The 19,707-nt window shown below is 48.8% G+C and overlaps 1 protein-coding gene across 1 annotated transcript in view; it reads right to left on the bottom strand.

The window, feature by feature from the left end:
* Window positions 1–19,707, bottom strand: part of LOC144164796 (lysosomal Pro-X carboxypeptidase-like) — a 155,288-nt gene that overhangs the window by 12,312 nt on the left and 123,269 nt on the right. The window contains exon 9 of the mRNA XM_077695064.1: window positions 8,261–8,448. Within this exon, the coding sequence (XP_077551190.1) occupies window positions 8,261–8,448 (188 nt within the window). The remainder of the gene's footprint in view (window positions 1–8,260; window positions 8,449–19,707) is intronic.

Genomic DNA, 19,707 nt, shown 5'->3' with positions numbered 1-19,707 from the left:
AAGACAATGAAGACTAACTTGTCCGGAAACGTTTTGCAAGTCTCCGTGCAGGAACGAGCCATCGTTACAGCGCAGGATTCAGCCTTACAAAATGCCGAGGATGAGGCTCAGCGCAAGGACCGGCAAGTGGGAGCCGGCTACGAGGTAGCATCGGGCGTCCCAACACAAGACGGGTGTGAAGAAAGTGAGGCTACGCCTGCCGCAGACAAGGACAGCTCGATTGGTTCCGTCCAAGCAGTAGACGAAAAACATGAGTTAAAGGACCAGAAAGAAAACGTCGAAACGACACCGTATGCCTTCGAGGACATCATCTTTGCAGAATGCATGAACAGAGAGCCATTACTCGAAGATTTGGAAATCCGCGGTAAGCGCAAGGCCGGCCTCAGAGCCCCGCTAAACTCGCTGCACAAGGGATACCGCAAAAGAGAAAGTTCGAGAGTTGCACATAACCTTCAGCAAAATGGATACGTAGGCCTCCTGCGCTGGAGTTTTGGCGACATGCAACGCCCCTAGTGGCTGACGCCTCTGGGTAGTAGCAGACGAACCTCGCCACCCTCCATGCGGTTTTAATTACTAGGCAGAGTGAACCTGGGTATACTCAGTTTAATCGCTTTGTGGCGCGTTTAAATGACTACATACTGTATGAAATAGTCCTTAAAGTAGTTGTAGAGGCTAAGCAAAATATTATCCGCTCAAACAAGTCGATTTATCAGCTTTCTTTTCAGCGAGCTGTCGCGGTCGCCGCGGCGTGGAACAGTATCGCCGGGTCGGGTGGTCTAACTTCCTGACGACGATAACTGTTCGGTCTTCTGGCGTGCGGTCGACAAAGGAAAGTTCACGAGTAGCATAAACACGGAACGCTGCGCATCCTATAGCCTGAGGTAACTGCAAAAGGTTGCTTCAGCGGGAGCATGCAAGCGAACCCAAGAATTGTGCAGCCGACTCAGCTGACACTGCTGGCCTGGCACCGCCATGAAAACGAGTGGAGATTTTGTTTTGTATTGTCGCAAACTAAATCATCCTCGCGTAACGTTTTACGCCGCACGATTTACGAAGGGCAGGGTACATGTATACTAGCGAGTAGGTGAGGCATTGCGTCAAATAAACAAATGAAGCGCTATTAAAGGTCGCAAAACAATAACCAAATCGCACGCCCGCTGCCTGCATAACATAACATAACACAGCCGCATACACGGCGCGCGGTCCCGAATATTTACATGCGATCATCACTGACCCTGTTGGTTATCTTCGTCGCTAACAATCTGAATGCTGACACGCCAGTTTTGTCCTCAAATGGAGTTAGACAGCGAGACAAGAACAGAAAATTGTCGCTTCCAGTTGAATTCTCCCCCATCTTCACACTTCGCCAGATTATTGCCAAATATTATTGGCGATTCGCTGAATTTCGCTTTGCATTCAAAGACCCCCCTCGACCTCCCACCCGATTTGCCGTCAAGCCCTCCGCCGTGTCGGCTGCATGCAAATCGGCCGTACGCTTCAAAACGTTGCTGGCCCTCATTCTAGCCTATTAAGTGCGAACTGGGAATACATGATGCAAGAGCGTAATTAAGTAAAGTGAGCGCAAACAAGGAAAGCGAGCGGCCTTTAGGTTCGCCCGTCCACTCTGTTTTACGGCCACTAATTTCGGAATCGCAAAACAGATTTCACGCTTCCAACGCTCGCTCAGTTTTGTCACTGAGACAAGCAACAAAATGGCAAGCTAACGCTGCACCATGTATTCGTAACGGCGACGCAAACGAGCACAATTTAATGAAAGCGCACGCCTAGTGCGCATGCACGCTAAAGAGCGACGCACCGCAGCAAGCGAGCCAGCGGTCCGCCGGAATCGCTGGCTTTTAAAGCGCCATCATCGCCGATTGCGTCACTCTTCTTTTTTGATCGGCTGTTGTTAAAAAGTCATTGTCACCTAGAGAAGTAAGTAGTTTAAACTAGAAGTTTCACTTCAAATTTCACTTCATACGACCATCGATCGGTGAACCTGAGAGTGGCAGACGCCGTCACGGTCCCGGCACTTTCGTCGGCGCTGTAAACGTATTTAGCGCTGCAAAGCTTTTCCCCCTAATGCCAAGTTGATCGCCGGAAGAGATCGGACCCGTCGGGGAATGGCTGGTGACCACGTGGAAAAACAATCGGGAGCATCGAGCTCATTTTGCTTTTCTCAACACGGGATCCTATGGGACTCGTGCAGCTTTGTACTACCCGGAAGTACTGCCCGGAAGCCGCTTGCGGAGCGCCACCTGGGCAGCGCAGGAGGCCTATCACTGAAGGAGTGCAGAAGTTTCAAAAAGCTTGGAGCGCAGTTTCATTGGTGACTGCTTCAGCTTGCCGGCCCTTGCCTGTTCTGAAAGCGGCAAGACAGCGCAAGCACCGCTGGAAATTGAAGGGAAGAGAGTTTTCTAACAGCTTTCTTTGTATTGAACTGGATCAAAAAGAAACTTTTAGGATTGTGAACATATTGGTCGTCGTCGCATCAATTCTCTTGCGGGCGGAGGTTTGAGGCATGGTCAGTCGTTGAAGCAGTGAAATCCCAGATTACGGTGCCCGTGTCTGATGGCTGATGAAACCCTAGCGGGCTTTATCCTCCTACTGTCTCCCTCCACTCGCAAGACACCTGATAAGAGGTACCATTCCGTCAAGAAAAGGAACGCCATCGCAATTCTCTCGAGCAGGAAAGTGGCTAACGTGGTTATAACGACGCGTAAATGATCTGTGCACTCAAGGTGAAACCGCAAAGCAGCGTAGGCACGTCCGAAATGCACCAGGAGCGACGCATCAGCTCTTAACACAACGATGTGCCCAAGCAGCCACTCGAGCTATCGAACGACCAAAGGATGTCGCTGCACGAGCATCGTCCCATAGGGAACGTGTTAGTGGTGTACGCAGCAAAGGGATTGAGACACGGTGGCAGCTGAAGTCCTCAAGACAGTTCGGTTTGCGCTGCAACGATTGTGCCGGAACATTGAAGGACTCCATTGTACTCCTTGATAGCAGACGTGAACGTTGTTCGCGCGGGAGTGTGTTGAATCTCCCGCTGGCTATGCGCCAGTCATCATCGTCGTCGTGTCGATTTCCCCTGTCATTAAATCTGCCGTCCCCTCTAAGGGCAGCCATGGCCCAGGTCTACCTTGCGTCGTTGTTCCGTTACAGTCATATTCAAAGCCATAATCACACTGTGGGACAAAAAGAAAATCTGAGCCAGCCAGCTTAAAAAAGACTATCCATTGGTAAAGCTTGCTTTATATTTTAGCGAAGTAGCCACTAGCAAAGTTTACTGTAGCGTTAGCAACTTTCTTTGCTTTGTGCAGGCTTTTTTATTCATGACACTGTCATTCCGGCAAGCAACATAGTTTTTTAGAAGCGTGTTGACAGCCGGTTTTAGAATGTACTTGAGTACGGTATCTGGATGGTGGCCGCTTGCACGCATGTCCAACTCCTCGCCATCACTTAGTATAATATGCATGATGCTCAAGAGGACCATCCTTTGGTTGGCTTCTGCATGAAACCGTTGCTCCTGTTCCTTACTTACAAGGTGCTCTAATACTGTCTTCGTGCAAAGAACAACATCAACAACGAAAGGCTGCGGAAACTTCATGCCTCCCCTGCTCATGCTGTCAATGAGTACGTGCTCACTTTGCTGCAGTTCTCGGTCAGTGATCATGAGCTGTGACTGACAATCCTCACTTGGCTGACGTTTAATTGCCACATGCGCGCAATAGCCGGCAATGTATGCCAATGCAGGCATGTCAGTTTGTCATTCCTTCAGGTCACTTTGGGTGAGTTTCATGGCATACTTTGCTATTAGAACCTCGGCATCAAACTCCTGTTCTTTCGGCTCCAATGACAACGGCATGCCTTCCAGCGTCAAAATGTTCTGCAAGCAAATCTTTGTCACCGCTTCGGATACCTCTGTGATTGAGACAATGTAGTGAGATCCACAAATTTGGCGGTACTTCCCGAGGCTGGCCTCAGGGCAGTCTGTGTGAAACTTCCCCAAAAGGACGTACCTAAAGCCCAGCTCGTCAAGGTAAAAAAATTGGTCGCGTATGCAAATGCCGTCAAAAGACGATAGTATTTATCGGCTTTTGCGAAGTAAATGCCTCCCTTCGCTTTCTCACTCACCTCTCATGTTGTTCCTCTTGCGTCGCGCTCTTCCCAAGGTAAAGACGCCAAAGGTTTGCTTAAATCATTTTAAATTTCCCGCGTTCCACTGCTCCAAACCGGGTGTCTCGATGCGAACGCTGCCGTACGGCGAAGACGCGCATTAATCGAGGTGTCCTACTTCAACGTTTATACAACCGCGTTTCCCTACTCCACGTGCGTTGCAAGTAGAACGCGGAACCTATCTAGTGGAACCTTGCGTAACTGTTGCCGGTTGATTTCTTAAAATGGCGCCAGAAGCTATAGTGGCGCGGGCGACAGCAGGCGACGGCGGAGTGAATTCTTTTTCTGCAGTTGATGAAATATTTAATTTCGGAAAAGTCAAGCATGTTTGATTTTTTTATAAAGGAACACTGCAAATATCACTTTTGTATTGATTTTTTGTCTCATATTGGCGTAATATCTTGTTCTTCTTCAACAATGTTGACAAGTATGAACATTACACCGGACATAGACGGGTAGATTTAGCTGTGACTATATAAAACTATTGCGCAGGCATTGTTTTGCTTTGGCCGGGTGGCTGAATCGAGTCACAGACAGACGGACAGACAGACAGACAGACCAAAATTTCTGGGTTTAAGTAGCCCAAGAAAGACTATCGTCTTTAAAACTCCCACCTCCCCTCGCGGGAACCCCTGTGTAGATGCGACGCATAGGGGGTTCACGTTGCAGCGCTGGACAGCGGAGGAACGGCGCTGGAACGATGGAGCGTAGCGGCGCAGGCACCGCGTTTTATAGCGCGCATAACGGTGAGGGGACGCGCCGGCGCCAGTGCGTCTGCCACGGCTATGACGCAACACAATCCAACACAATCCACTTTAATCCAATCCAATCCAAATCAAATCCAAGCCGAGCCAATCCAATCCAATCCAATCTAATCCAATCGAATGCCCCTCGCATGGAGGAAAGAATGGCCCCTCGCGAGAGAGTGTTCGCTATCGGAGAGGAGAGGGGGTGAGCGGCGGAGGGCACAGCTCGCGCGGCGAGGAGAATGGGGGGAGGGGCGGACGCTGACGACAACGCTGACGACGCCGGATGCAGGGACGAGGTGAGTGAATGAGATGCAGTCGCTGCCTGTCAGTCAAAGCTCCAGTGCAGGTTCCCTACAGGCTCGTCTATAAGGGCTAATCATCTAAGCCGATTTGCGTGCCGCAATAAAGAGCGAACATAAACAAAAAAAAACATGTGCAAAAGAATTCAATCACTTGGCGTCCTAACAGGTAAGTTCTGTGAGCAAGGCAGTAAACAAAAATATACAAATTCTAAATTTCTAACAATAAGTAGCAAGAATCAAAAACGACACAAATGTAAGGATGAAATCACTGCGCTAGACTATGGTCCATCAGTCACGTCATGCGAAAATAAAAATATAATGGCTGTTTTAAATAAGCAAGCACCGATAATTCGGTCGCCGAAAAGTTGGCGCACCCAAATTTCCGCGAAACCAAATGTCCGCGCACTGAAATGCCCGTACACCGACATGTCCGCACACCCAAATGTCGGCACCGAAGCGTCCTGCACCGAAATGTCCTAGACCCCATGAATCCACCCAGAAAACCGCCCGTCCGTCTGTTTTTGTCTGTCTGCCTGTCTGTCTGTCTTCCGAATTTGCTTTGTTAGATTTTAGCCTCCAGAAGCGTTCCTTTCTGGCCCATATACGAATATTAAACCATCTCATCTCTTCCTCAACCCGTTAGTGGAGGGAGAAAATCAAAACCGCAAAAGAAAAGTTCACGCCTTACTAACTTGAAAGAAACACGTCGACCTGAGAATGGGACCCCTTTTTTCCTGGACCATTTTCTCTGGAAACATTTTTTGCATTTCCCCCTGATGCTCATATGTGTTGGTGATGACGAGCGCTCCAGTAGCCCGTTCTGACGCACATGAGCTCGGGTTACTGCCTTCGTGCCGTTCATGACGAAGCGCTTCGCCAGATCGTCCCCGTGAGGCTTGTCAGGCATTTAGGAAATGATTTTGGAGCCCCTGGGCCGTAAAATTGAGTGCTAAATAAATTTCTGGGCAAGTTGAATGGATTGCTGATTAAAATGAGACATGGCTATACACCCACACACAATGAAATGCGAATGTTGACAGAATGCGCGCCTGTACGACGCCGTGCAGAAAGCGCACACAACTGGTGGCTGCCGGTTTTCCTTCGGTCTTCATATTTCACTGTGGGCCGATAGCCGGTACTCATTGAAATCGAGCGAATGAAAGGACGAGCTAATGAAGGTGTTAAGTAACGTTAAGGCTAAATGCCAACAGATGAATTAATAATCTGTACCTGTACTTATTTAATGCTAGCTTTTGTTCTTTAGTGAGGACACTTATACGTCACGGAAATATCGGTTTCTAAAACCGTCAATTCATTTTCTTATCTAACTTGGCGCTCTTTGAGAACCAGTTGGGCTTGTTGGTACATAGTTAAAATGGTTGCAGCGCAGAAACGACGACGGACGAGCAAGGAACAGACGGGACGAGCGCTAACTTTCAACTACTTTATCTGAGAAAACACACATGCAATATACACCGGTCAGGAATGAAAAAAAAACCCATAAGCAAGTAATCGCTAAAAGTGCACACACGCAAGTACACAAAACACACGTGGCACTAGGTAATCATCGCCGACATGAAAAGTCACGCAGGAAGTCCAATTCTTTATGCGTCAGAGCCACTGAAGGCGCACTTACACAGTGTTCCTTCAGCCTGGCTATCTCGGCAGCTTCGATAATCTCCCGAACCGTCTTGTCTTTGTGCCTGGCCAAAATGCGGGTGCGTGTAAAATCGGGAATGCAGCCACAATCACGGCAGTGGATACCGAGGTGGCCACTCACGGCACGAGTCACGTTGTAATCATGCTCGCGGAGCCTGTCGTTCGTGCAGCGGCCCGTCTGACCCACATACTCCTTATCGCAAACCACAAACCCCTTATCGCGGACCAAGGGAATCGAGTAGACGACGCCCTGGTTGCACTCGACAAACCTATTCTTATGATTAACAGAGCAGGATTGGGGTTCCCTCGTGCAACCATTGACGCGTTTGCATAGCGCCCCCAATTTGTTAGGTGCGGAGAACACGACATTGACGTTCCCACGTCTTCCTACCTTTTTGAGGCGGTGGGACACGTCATGAATGTATGGGATGACCACTACCTTTTTCCTATCTTTTTCGGTTAGGTCCCCCTGACTCGGCACTTTGCTCAACTGCTTCTTCATGCGCTCGGCAACAGACACGACCAGATTTGTAGGATACCCCGCTGACGACAAGCGGTCCACTTGCTGATACAGGCTGGTCCGCATAGCATGGTGGCAGGATTTCTTCAAAGCATTGCCTAAACACAAGTTAGCAACACCCCTCTTAACAAGTTTGGAGTGCGCAGACTTGTAAGGCAGTAACGGTTTGTTTGCCCTAGGCTCGTACTTCCAGCAAACGTGGCCCCTTGGTCCGCGATAAGGGGTTTGTGGTTTGCGATGAGGAGTATGTGGGTCAGACGGGCCGCTGCACGAACGACAGGCTCCGCGAGCGTGATTACAACGTGACTCGGGCCGTGAGTGGCCACGTCGGTATCCACTGCCGTGATTGTGGCTGCATTCCCGATTTTACACGCACCCGCATTTTGGCCAGGCACAAAGACAAGACGGTTCGGGAGATTATCGAAGCTGCCGAGATAGCCAGGCTGAAGGAACACTGTGTAAGTGCGCCTTCAGTGGCTCTGACGCATAAAGAATTGGACTTCCTGCGTGACTTTTCATGTCGGCGATGATTACCTAGTGCCACGTGTGTTTTGTGTACTTGCGTGTGTGCACTTTTAGCGATTACTTGCTTATGGGTTTTTTTTTCATTCCTGACCGGTGTATATTGCATGTGTGTTTTCTCAGATAAAGTAGTTGAAAGTTAGCGCTCGTCCCGTCTGTTCCTTGCTCGTCCATCGTCGTTTCTGCGCTGCAACCATTTTAATTGGCGCTCTTCTCTACAGTGACTGACATTATTTTTAAAGCCAATTGGCTTTTCTTGGGTTTGTTTTGCGGGGCAATAAATCAGTCGTTGAGCGAAAGAAGCACTGCCGCAATGCCACACGTACCTGAAAAACGCTCTGTAGGTGCCGCACAGCTTGGGCCCCCCCATCGCTCCGAGGGGGCTGTGTGCTGGCGGGCTGACTCCGAAGCGCTCGCGGCACTGCGCGGCGAACAGGCCGGGATGCCACGATGTGCGCTCGAACATGTCCGACACTCCGTCTCCGCACGTCGGGTGCATGAACTCGGTGCATTTCTGAAGCGAGACACGTGGTGAAATAACGCATGCCGCGTTTGGATGTGCTGCAAGAACTGCCAAAAGTGTTACTGTTGTATCTCCCTTCAAACAAAAAGGGGAGCATGAAAACCCCGAGAGACAGTGTTTTGTTCGTTCACAAAGCAACATGTCTCACCCACGCCAGGAAAGCCACTGGCCACCGTGGCTTCTGCGTGCAAAATACTCCACGCACAACGGTCCGGGGAAGGGCAGGAAATAAAGGCACGGGAAGCACTTGAATTACTAAGCGCATGGAAAGTGGACAGTGTGAGTTGATTCAAACCGCGGCTCAAGGTACAGGAGACAGGTCATCGGGAAGTCATGACTGTACGAAGCTTGGCCCCCCTGCCACCACTAGCGGAGACCAGAACTTGGCAAATGTGATTGCGATGAGATGATGTATTCGAGCGCGTTTATTCAGTTATTCCAACGCCGCCTGTATTAACATTGCCTGACGCGGCGCGCGCTTTTCAATGGGAAGGGTAGGGACGCTTAGTTCAGGCACTGATCCGCTATGTGGCGCGTGCCGGCGGACATCTCGCCTTACGTCACTGCTCGCGAGTCGCGAACGCTGCACCCACTTCTACGACATGTGTCTGTCAGCTTGCCTGTTGGGCTTCAAGGGCCGTTTCGCTTACATCTTAGCCGCGACGGGGCGCTAGTTCTGTGGCGCACTGGGGATCTCGTTCAACGTGTCGCTGGCTTCATACTTAATGCATTTTTTCAAAGATAAAGACGGAGGCGGACTGAAATAGTGTAAGAACGTACTGATTGTCGGGTAGACATACAGCTAACAGAAAAACGATATTTTCTGCTGGGGCAGCCATTGTTTTACTGATATTTTTCTTTCTGGAGTATTTAGAGAAGAAAAACTTGCGTGCACGTTTTTTGTCCAGGCGTTCACTTCTATTACTTTCCAATAATATCACGTGCTTGTAAACTTCAGAAAATTATAGGAAACAAAAGGATAAACAGCTGGGATCCCGCCACGCTTTCCGGGCGCTTCTACAGTACAGTCCTCAATTTTAGAAGTGCGTACCGATGCAGAGTGCGAACAGCGGGGTCAAAACAATACCTAAATGCGGAGGGGATAAAGGTGGGATGCCCCACTCAGAAAATTTCAGGGCCTGTGATCCGAGTAGATAAGCGCGCAAAGCCGGCACCAGCCTGCGGCAGCGCAAGGGATTTTGCTTCGTGACAAAGGAAGTTTTATCAGTGACAGACCAAGACAGACAGGCATGGTGAAAAACAAGAAGGCGTAGGAGCGCCGCCTCGGGAATGCTGAAGAAACTTTCCACTATTTTGCACAGTTTCCGAAAAGCGGCGCTGGCTGGCCGACACGAAAGCACGCTGGAAGGTTACGGAGCGGGGAAGGGTAGGAGAGAGCAACAGGAGAGTGGCTGTTTGGCCATTTTTCGCTCACGCGTTAGGCAATGTTTATACAGGCGGCGTTGGTTATTCAGACGACGTTAAGCGGTAATCGAAAAGCGTTTTTTGGGTAATGTGGCCTTTTAAACATTCTCATATCACATTGATCTGGCTAACCGTTACTGAAACCTCGCTGGTAGGTTTGTGGACCATTTATGGCGAAGGAATACTCCGCTCTTGGAAGGTGCCGGTGTTGACGATAAAACAGTGACCAGAAGCAGGTGTGTAGCCAGGATCTTTTTTTTTTTCGGGGGGGGGGGGGGAGCTAAAGCTGTTCTCAATGCCCCCCCCCCCCCCCCCCTGCCGACAGAAAAAAAGCGCGGTCAAAGGCTATGAAGACAAAATGCATGTTTTGTTCATTGAACAGACTGCACTGTCCCGATAGCAATGATACCAATATTTTCGCAAACTTCAACGGAATAATGGAGATATGAGATAAAGCACATCAAGCACTGGCGACTCTGCGGCCACTTTCCAGCGATTTCTCTATGCCATCACAGGATCTTGTTTGCGCAATTGACGCCCAAAGGCCTAAAGCAGCGCCAAAGAACATGATCACGCGATTGTTGGAGGGCCTCTAGCTCCGTTGATCCTATCATGTGAATTCTAACGTTCAGTTAACACACTCCGAACTACGTTTTAATGCGGATCTGAACTACATCACTCCTGCCGATGTTGCGTCAGTGCAGCGTGAATTTCGGAAATTTCTTATATTTGTTGCATTGCTTCGGTCGAAAAACGCCTTCTGGGACTGGATTGGAGCTGAACGAGTTACCAAAAGCTGGTTCTTTACAGTTGAACAAGATTGTATTTTGTCTTCACGTGGCCGCTTTGAGGTATCTCTGATGATATTGGTGTAGATTATGATGGTATTTAGTGCAAGGTACTCTGGGAAAAAATCCGCAGACCGCGTGGTGCAAATATGCGCCCGTGATACGGGACGTATACTGCATGCACTGGCAGCTTGTGCAGGCATTGCTTAAATGACTGATTACTTGCTTTATTTCAACATGTGTTGTATGATGAGTGTGAAATCGGCAATAAAATAAAGTAGACCGTAGGAATGACATCCTTTTTCATTTAATTGCTGTTCTACAAAATTCAGCAGAAACTGTTTTGCTTATAAGCATTCTACGGCCGTACAGGAGCTTCCAGTGCAAGGCCAATGGAGCTCATTTTGTTCAGTCTACATCGAATCTATGCATTTACCTTATGTGTAGCGCAGGTCTTATCCTTAAAAAAAGTCAGGCTATGAATTATGCATCATCATCAACAGCCTATTTGGGTCCACTACATGACGAAGGCTGAGATAACTTCGACACCGGTAGTCATGACAAGGAATCAGCCGTTATTATGCGCTGACCAACTTATGTATGTAGGACCGGCGTGACGTCACCGGCCGGAACTCATAACATCCAGGTGGCTAAACACACAGGGAAACCAAACAGCGTCCGGCGCTTCACCGCTCCTTGGCCGTCGCTGTCAAGTTACCGTATCTCGTCCCTCCTTAAATGAAGGAATAATTTCGCTTGCGGAAGTCCTCATGTCGGAAACGGTCTGGTGGCTTCCGCACCCTTGTGCTACGTGTAGGAGCTGGGATGTCCGCACTTCTCGGCGAACTGGCCACTACCGTGGGAGGGGAAGTCACGTCGAGGTGTGCAGGCGCCTCAGGAGCCGTTGTGGCTTCGACTGCAGCATGGTCACTCGGTTCACTCTCCGGCGGACGTGGAACGGGTGGCGAGGGGTCTGCAGTCGCGTGGTCCGGGTTCAAAGGCACCGGGGATGCGGGAGGAGGTTACTCTGGTGGAGCAAGGTTTCCGCAGTGGTGTGCGGGCAATTACGTCACGCAAATCCACCGCTATGGTTGGTTCATCGGGCCTAGTACTTTCACAACCAGCTGATGTGGAGATGTGAGAAAATAAAGTAATCTCCCCATAAATACGTCCATTTGCTGTACCGGTGGCTTGAATGTCGGTCTCGATAGGCGCGATCAGCCACTAGTCACAACATTCGTGTAGCAGCAAGCGAATTCTGGCGCTGCCGCAAGACCGATGTGCGGCGATACTGCGTGCACCTTGGGTCGGATCGTGATGCCAAGCGGCACAAACTCGATTCTTCTAACTTTTCCGGACGCCACTAGCAACAGCATTATTATTGTGTGGTATCCTAAGCACGTAGCGACGTAACATGCGCCTCGCCCACGATTACGAACAGATTATTAGCTCTATCTTAGCGCATTGACGTGATGTAGGCCATCTGCGCCTGTTGCGGAGGGTCTGCTTCGTTCATTGGAGGGAGCAGCTTGCGTTTTATATTCCTGCAGGTACAATTTATGGTACCCAGATACTGGCAGTATAGTTTTGTACAGTAATACAAGTGTGCCTGTCCACATTTCAGTGCAAGTATAGTCTAGCTGTGTTGTTTTGATTTCGCGATTGCGATATGTCTCTTCATAACATATGTCACGACTGCGGCACCCAGCGAGCCTATGCTACCTCTGCAACTTGCAAAAACACGATTTGTTCATTCGACTGGCGCCGCTGTGTTGGTTATTAATATCCGATGCCGACTTTTGAAACGTCCTTTGCGGTCTATGACGAGTTATTTCTTTTTTGGCTACCTGTATATGAAGCTGTTATCCAGATGAATAGTTATCTTTAGAAAAGGATTTTCACAGGAAGAATACCAAAAGGCGCCTTTGTATGCTGTCCTTTGTTGCCCATTTACAGTACCTTTGTTTGCAAATACCTGTGCTAATTCCAACGGTACCAAATTTTATTTGCAAATAATGAGCACTGCTTCAATGATTTAAAAAACAGGTGTATGTACACGTTGACTGCATGTTGCCGGCACCCGAATACATGCGGGATTGGTACCTTAAAGTATGGAAGCTTTTTTATCACTCACACATACAGGTCAGGCGCATTACTCGCACATATTGATGCAACCTGTCATTTGGCCAAAATATTTATTTAGAAATTAGTTTACAAAGTGCCTATCACCAGCTCCCTTCTTTTGTCGTAGCCTGGGTTCTCACTTTGTCGGCTTTGTCGAGGATGGTAGAACAGCTGACACTACTTAGATGAACGCAGGGTAGCGTCCTTGGTCCGTCACTTTTTTGAAATTTGCTGTGGCATTTTTTCTGTTGTAGCAGAGCCCATTAAAATATTGATGCTCAGTGGGGATTGCGCTATTTTTAGTCATATAAGAGATTCCCTCAACTCCGCACTCGCCAATATCCCCTCCTGAAGGGATGAATTAGCCATGGCGTTAAAAGTCGATAAAGCAGTGTCTTTTCATATTCTCAACAAAAATATTACATTAAAATTTTGCACTCCTTGCAGGAAAATTATTATCTGAATTTCAAGCATATAGTTGTTGGGGTATCCCGTTTGCTAACGACTTCAGCGGAATTTAAATACAAATAATGTATCTTCGTTTGCCTTTCACAAAATATGTTTTCTTATTAGTCATAACTCATGGATCCCTCTGCCTTTACCTTTGTACACTGGTGTAATTTGGTCCAAACTGTTATATAACCACCAAACTGCCCTAGAGTTGAGTTAGTACCTCAACATCAAACTGAATAGCATGACCGTTTTTGTTCTTTTACGCCTTCTTGTTACCAACTTCCATTTTTTATCCACATGCTGTTGCTGACTCGAGCAATGTACCTGAACAGTGTCTCAACTCCACCCTTGGATTAACAGCAAGCAGTTGTGCCTGGCTGCTGGTTTTCGATTTACCTTTCCTTGTTTTTCATTCCTACCAGATATAGCCTGAACGGTTTTGTCTTTGAAGTTGCTCACACTTATACCACTCCTGCTTGGGCTTCTGGCCTGCAGTGTTTGCTAAAATGAATAAAGCAAACAGGCAACAAGTGCAGCTTGAATAGCTACACTTGAAGAGCTAAACAAAATTGGCATATGCAATAATTGCGAAGGAAGAGTCCATCTGCCAAGACGTCATAGCACAAGACATACCACACATGATGACCCGGAACAGTTCAACTTTTATTTTAATCAAGACAGCTATTCACGCAAATACATATGTCTTAGAAATCCATAGGTAGTGCATTAAGCTTTGGCTAAAAAAAAGATAATTACCTCTTGCCCTGAGACAGGGTGCAACTGCCTTGGCTGGCAACATTTAGTTCATTTACAACATTTCTCTTTCATATTCTTGATACTGTTTTTGAAACGATGCCTCCTTTTGCCTGTTAGGCATGCAGCAACACAAGAGTTTGTTTTTAAACGAGCCAAGTGTACTGGTACTAGGTTGCTATTCGCTCCAAAAAGACATTAAGTGAAAGGGATGACACGCAACAGTAAATTATATATATTTCGATCCTGAAAAAATGTACCTGGCTAGGCAAGTCACAGTGTGTACCCCGCTGGCATCCGCAAAGGTGTGCACAAAAGCTGTGCCTGAAAAGCATGCGGCCTCTCCCACAGTTCCTGACAGCGCGCCAGTGTTTGGCAGTGTGGGCATATATCCTTAATCGTTGCCATTAAGGAATATAATAGAATAACAGCGCCGTCGTTCTTCTCAGTGCTCTCGCGCAGCACCGAACTGCTCTGCCGAGAGACACTGCCCACAACGGGTTCGAGAGCGAGCCACGACTCTCGGCGCGTGTGTACGTTTGCAGCTACTTCACAGGGAAGCCATACCTTCCATAGTACCGGGGTTTATTACGCGGACTACCACGATACAAACACTACACTGCACTACGCACCTAGCCCCTGGGGCATACACCCGTCAGCGTGTATCAGCCCGTAGTCGGGCAGCAGTTAGCGTATGTCGGCGTTGGCCGTCCGCAACGCTCGCTGACATAGGGGAAGGGGGCTCTCTGTGGCTGCTACACATTTCAAGCCACTGGACTCGACCTGGCAGCATCGGCGCTCGTCCACTGACCTTAGACGGCGCAAGCCGTAACAGCTCGGACGCGGGGGCAACCCATCAAGGAGTGGAATATGCCCGCGGAGACTCGCCGGGCATCCTAGTTAAACGCACTGACGCAAAATCAAGGTATGCGCAAATCGACCCGGTGGGTGCCGTCACCCACGGAAGTGGGCAATGCAAGAAACGGCCAAAAGTGGCCGAAAGGCATTTACGTACCATGCGATCGCTGCGCGTCTCAAGGGTCGTCTCCCCCGGGGAGTCTCCTGCGCGCATCCCCCGCCGCCTCGTGAGGAGAGGAGGGAGGTGCGCGAGGATCGCCATCACCCCACCATGGAGGAGGACGTCGCTAGCGCCTCCTCGGCCCCATTGGAGCTTGGCCCCCACAACAGCAACTCGGATGGCGCTCATTTTTGAATTCCCATAAGCTGCCATGTGTTTTATAGTGTGTGCATCAGATATTAAGCAAAGCAAATCTTCAAACTGAGCCTGTTCCCACTAGCCATCACAAAAAGGGCAGCGTCTATGCGAGCACGGCAGTGTTATTCAGCTTACAAACTCCAATTTGGGGTCGGACCGCAGTGCCCGCATTCATGTGGAGAGTGTGGACGACCCCAGCATGAAACCATGATTAGCGCCATGCTTTAAAGGGATGCTGAAAAGGAGTAACCTCTAGAAGGTCAGATCAGTGGGTGACCTGTTATATATGAGTGTTATTTCGCGTTTTTTTGTGTACTTTCACTAGTCGAATACTATGCGTATACACAGGTGGCTGGATCGACTCAGGAAGCGTGAGTCAGGCAGGCCATGTCGACCAAATTGCCACTGTTCTCTTTTTCGTGCCCACTTGTCATGAGTTTGGTTAAAGTGATTATTCCTATAAGTGACCAGTGAACACTTATGTTTATCTAAGAACGGGCATGTGATGGTCGGGTGCTCTGTCACTGCCCAGCAATAAACAGTGCACCGAGAATCATCACAGGGCAGGAAAGGGTACAGGTAATTTTATGCTAGCATTCTTGCACGCTTGCTTTGGAGCAAGCTCCCTGTTTTACTTTGTATATTTTGCTTGTAAAACGTACGGAGTGCCAATATAATCTTCAAACTTTTGCCTCATCGGAATGATAGTCGTCAATGTCTCTGAAATGCAAGAAAACGTTTTGCTAGTGATGTGGACTGAAAGGAATCAACAAGCAACAATATTAACTATACCACAGAGAGAACCTGAACTTTTCTGCAATTGTGGAAATAAGCTGATTATAAGTACACGTCAACTCTGTGTTTACGCGGGCTTAAGGCACCCAGGATACGTGCTTGCGTGGTTGGCGTTATGTTCGTCCCGTCGATGGTGATGCGGACGTTCTCTTGTTCCCCTTTCTTTCTTCTTGGCTTGATGACGAGCAACTCCGACTTCTGTGGCGAGCAACTGAGGCCGCACGATTTAGCGAACTCGTGCACGGTCTCTGCCGCTCTCTGTAGGGTCTCCTCCATCCAACTCTCCGACCCTGCCCTCGACGTCCACACAGTGATATCATCGGCGTATAGAGCGTGATCTATTCCCTCTATGCCTTGAAGCAGGGCCGGGAGCGGGAGGAGTTCCAGGTTGAAGAGAAGCGGCGAAAGAACCGACCCTTGGGGGGTGCCTCTATCTCCCAGGGCTATCGGTTTGGACGTCTCTTCTCCAATTTTGATTGTTGCTGTTCTGTCACTTAAGAAGTCCTGTACATACTTGAATGTTCGCTTACCGCATCCAGTCTGACGCAGGTTACGGAGAATGCTTTCGTGTGTGACGTTGTCGAAGGCACCCTTGAGATCGAGTGCCAGGATAGCTCTTGGCGTAGGGGTCTTCGCTTTCTTGATTACCAGCTCATGTAGTTGCACCAAGATGTCTTGCGTGCTTAGGTGCTCCCGGAACCCGTACATGGTCGGTGGCATCTGATCGGTGACGTACAAATATCTCTGTAGTCTCTTGTAAACCATACGCTTGACCACCTTCCCCACACATGACGTGAGGGAGATGGGGCGCAGGTTGTCTACGTGGGGTGGTTTTCCTGGTTTGGGAATGAAACGCACCTCCGCTTCTTTCCATTCTTTGGGTAACGAACCCTTCTCCCAGGCCGCGTTGGCGAGGTTGAGCAGTTCCGCTCAGCTTTGGTCACTCATATTTTTAGGCATCTTGTATGTAATGGCGTCAATGCCCGGTGCGCTGCCTTGATTACTTTCGTCGATGGCCGCAACCAGCTCTAGTTCGGTGAAGACTTCGTCTAGCTCGACGTTGCTATCCCCTTCGTACTCGAGAGTCGGGTTACCGCTCTTCTCAGTCTTGAGATACTTACTTGCGAGTTCACGAATGAGCTTCTCCCCGTCCCCGTCGGAACTGTTGATCGTTCTTGTGATGTCTCGAGCGCTTGCACTCTTGCTTTTCAATGGATCTACGAGGTGCCGCAACAGCTTCCAGGCCTTCTTCGTAGACAGTGTGCCTTGTATCCTGGGTGTCATCTTCCAGAACAACGGCAAGGCGGGGGCGTCGATCGCCAAAATCAAGGTTTCTACGGAACAAATTTCGAATATGATCAAAAGAGTCACAAACAGAAGACGAGGATTGAAGGAGGACGATGCATTGACGCTTGTCCAGGCCTTCGTGACGTCGCGCATCGTTTACGCTGTGCCGTACCTCAATCTACTAAAAAAAAGACAGGGACCAGTTGAACGTCATATTACGAAAGGCAACCAAGATGGCGCTGGGCGTGCCGAAGCATTCGTCGGCCGACAAGCTTCTCGGCATGGCGAAGCACAACGTCGTTGAAGAGTTGATAGAAGCTCATTTGTCTAATCAAAAAGTTAGGCTCTCTCAAACGTCGGCGGGACGTCGTGTTCTTGCCAAGTTGGGCTGGCAAGAGGCAGACCGGAAGGAAACTGGGCCGTTACCCAGGTTATGGGCGCATAAAATCAATAGCAAGCCTCTGCCTCGAAACATGAGGCCGGGTCGTAACGACGGCCGCAGAACATCTCGGATAGCGGCCTTGACGGAGACTCTGGGTCAAATAGAAGAAGAGCGAGAGGGGGTCACTCTCTTCACAGACGCTTCGTTACCCAAGTTTTCCTCGAAAGCCACGCTGACAGTTACGACGCGGGATGTGCTCGTAACGTGCGCCTCCATCAAGACGTCTTTTCCGGAGGTGGCAGAACAGGCCGCAATAGCGCTGGCGCTCGCGCAGCCGAACGTAGGAAGAATTGTCACCGACTCCCAAAAGGCGTATAACAGCTATAGAAAAGGGTGGGTGTCTCTTGCGGCACTAGGTATTCTCAACAGTAAATGCGACATATCTGAAAGGAAAGTTGAATTGATACGGACGCCGGCCCACTCTGGGCTGGAAGGCAATGAACTTGCCCACCAGTTCGCCCGAGAGATGGAACACCGGGTAGAGGAAGGTGAGCCACAGTCCATAATTAGTTATAACGACATTACGAACCACTACAGGACGGAGAGGCGACGTTACCCCGATCCTCACAAATCGCTTAGCAGAGAACAGCAGGCGATTTACAGGCAGATACAAGCAGGATCCTTCCCGCACCATTACCTTCAAAACAAAATGTACCCGGAAAGGTACGACAAGGAATGCAATTTTTGCAAGATTCAGTTAGGCACGCTCCAACACGTCATTGGAGTATGCGATTTCTACAAGCCAATCCCCCCACCTCTTACCTTTCCCACTACCCCACCCCATCCATCATCCACCCTTACCGAGCGATGGGAGACCTTGCTAACCAGCCCCGCCCTGGAAGACCAGCTCGTCCTGATCTCCAGGGGCCAGGCGGCTAGAGAAGCATATGGGTCCCGTGAAGAGGGAACCACTTCCATCGACGGCGTCTAAGAAGACGTCGTAGTAGCTCGGTTCAATAAAAGTTGTCTCTCTCTCTCTCTCTCTCTCTCTCTCTCTCTCTCTCTCTCTAAAGGCACTTAACAGAATTTTGTGACTGATTGGGTGTTCATATGTTTCCACTGGAGTGCACAAATAAGAGCAAAGTTTATATTAAGTGAAAATAATTATAACAGATTGTCTGAATGAAACACTGAACTTTTGAACATGTGCTGTTGCAGGAAAAAAGCCACACCCTTCAATAACGCTGTGTTTAAAGATATGTCGGGCATACTTGCATAATATATTAATAGTACGCCAGACAAACCCGCACAATATCTTAAAAACCACGTTCGCTGTCCGCTTTACAGTTTGTCATAAATTTCGCCCAACCAGCCAAATTAGTTCCTCTCGCTGACTAACCACAATTGCCGTTATTTTACGAAGTGCCTACAATTACATCAAACTGACAAATACTGTGGCTCAAACGGTTAATTGAAGCGCCATCTTTGGTGTAGTGGTTACTCATCTAATTGTTGTCGTTATGGTCCTGGGTTGAAATGTGATCTTTTGTTTAAGCATCTTTTTTTACAGCCGTGGGCAGAGTTCTGCAGTAGCTGTTCCTCTCGACTACGACAGGATTCAGGCTGGAAGCATTATGTTCTGACTTTTACCCAATCAGCGAAAATGATACCGGTCAATTCAGCCAAGATCGACATAGCGATCTCTAGAGCTACGTCTAATCATCTTAAATGATTACTTATGACTAATCATTAACAGTGACTTTCCATGGCTCGTCAGTGAGTTTGGCCGGTCGGGAGAGGATCCAGACAGACTTCTGTAACTGTGACTAACGAAGCAGGCATGACAGTGACTTGGACTCGTTCGTAAGCAAAAGTGGTTGTGCGGTCGGGTAAAAAACAAGCCGGCCTACATTAAGAGCAGACGAAGAGTCAGACATACTTTTAGCATGGGTAATTGGGGTACGTACTTCATACCATTAGGATATTTTGCAGGTACGGCCCATGTATTAAATTTTTGCAGGTTTGGC

This window comes from Haemaphysalis longicornis, unplaced genomic scaffold, assembly GCF_048455015.1.
Source record: "Haemaphysalis longicornis isolate Haplotype H1 unplaced genomic scaffold, Haemaphysalis longicornis Haplotype H1 scaffold_14, whole genome shotgun sequence".
In the NCBI taxonomy this organism is placed as follows: domain Eukaryota; kingdom Metazoa; phylum Arthropoda; class Arachnida; order Ixodida; family Ixodidae; genus Haemaphysalis; species Haemaphysalis longicornis.
The sequence above is the reverse complement of the archived record's forward strand: the minus strand, read 5'-3'. Positions and strand labels throughout refer to the sequence as shown.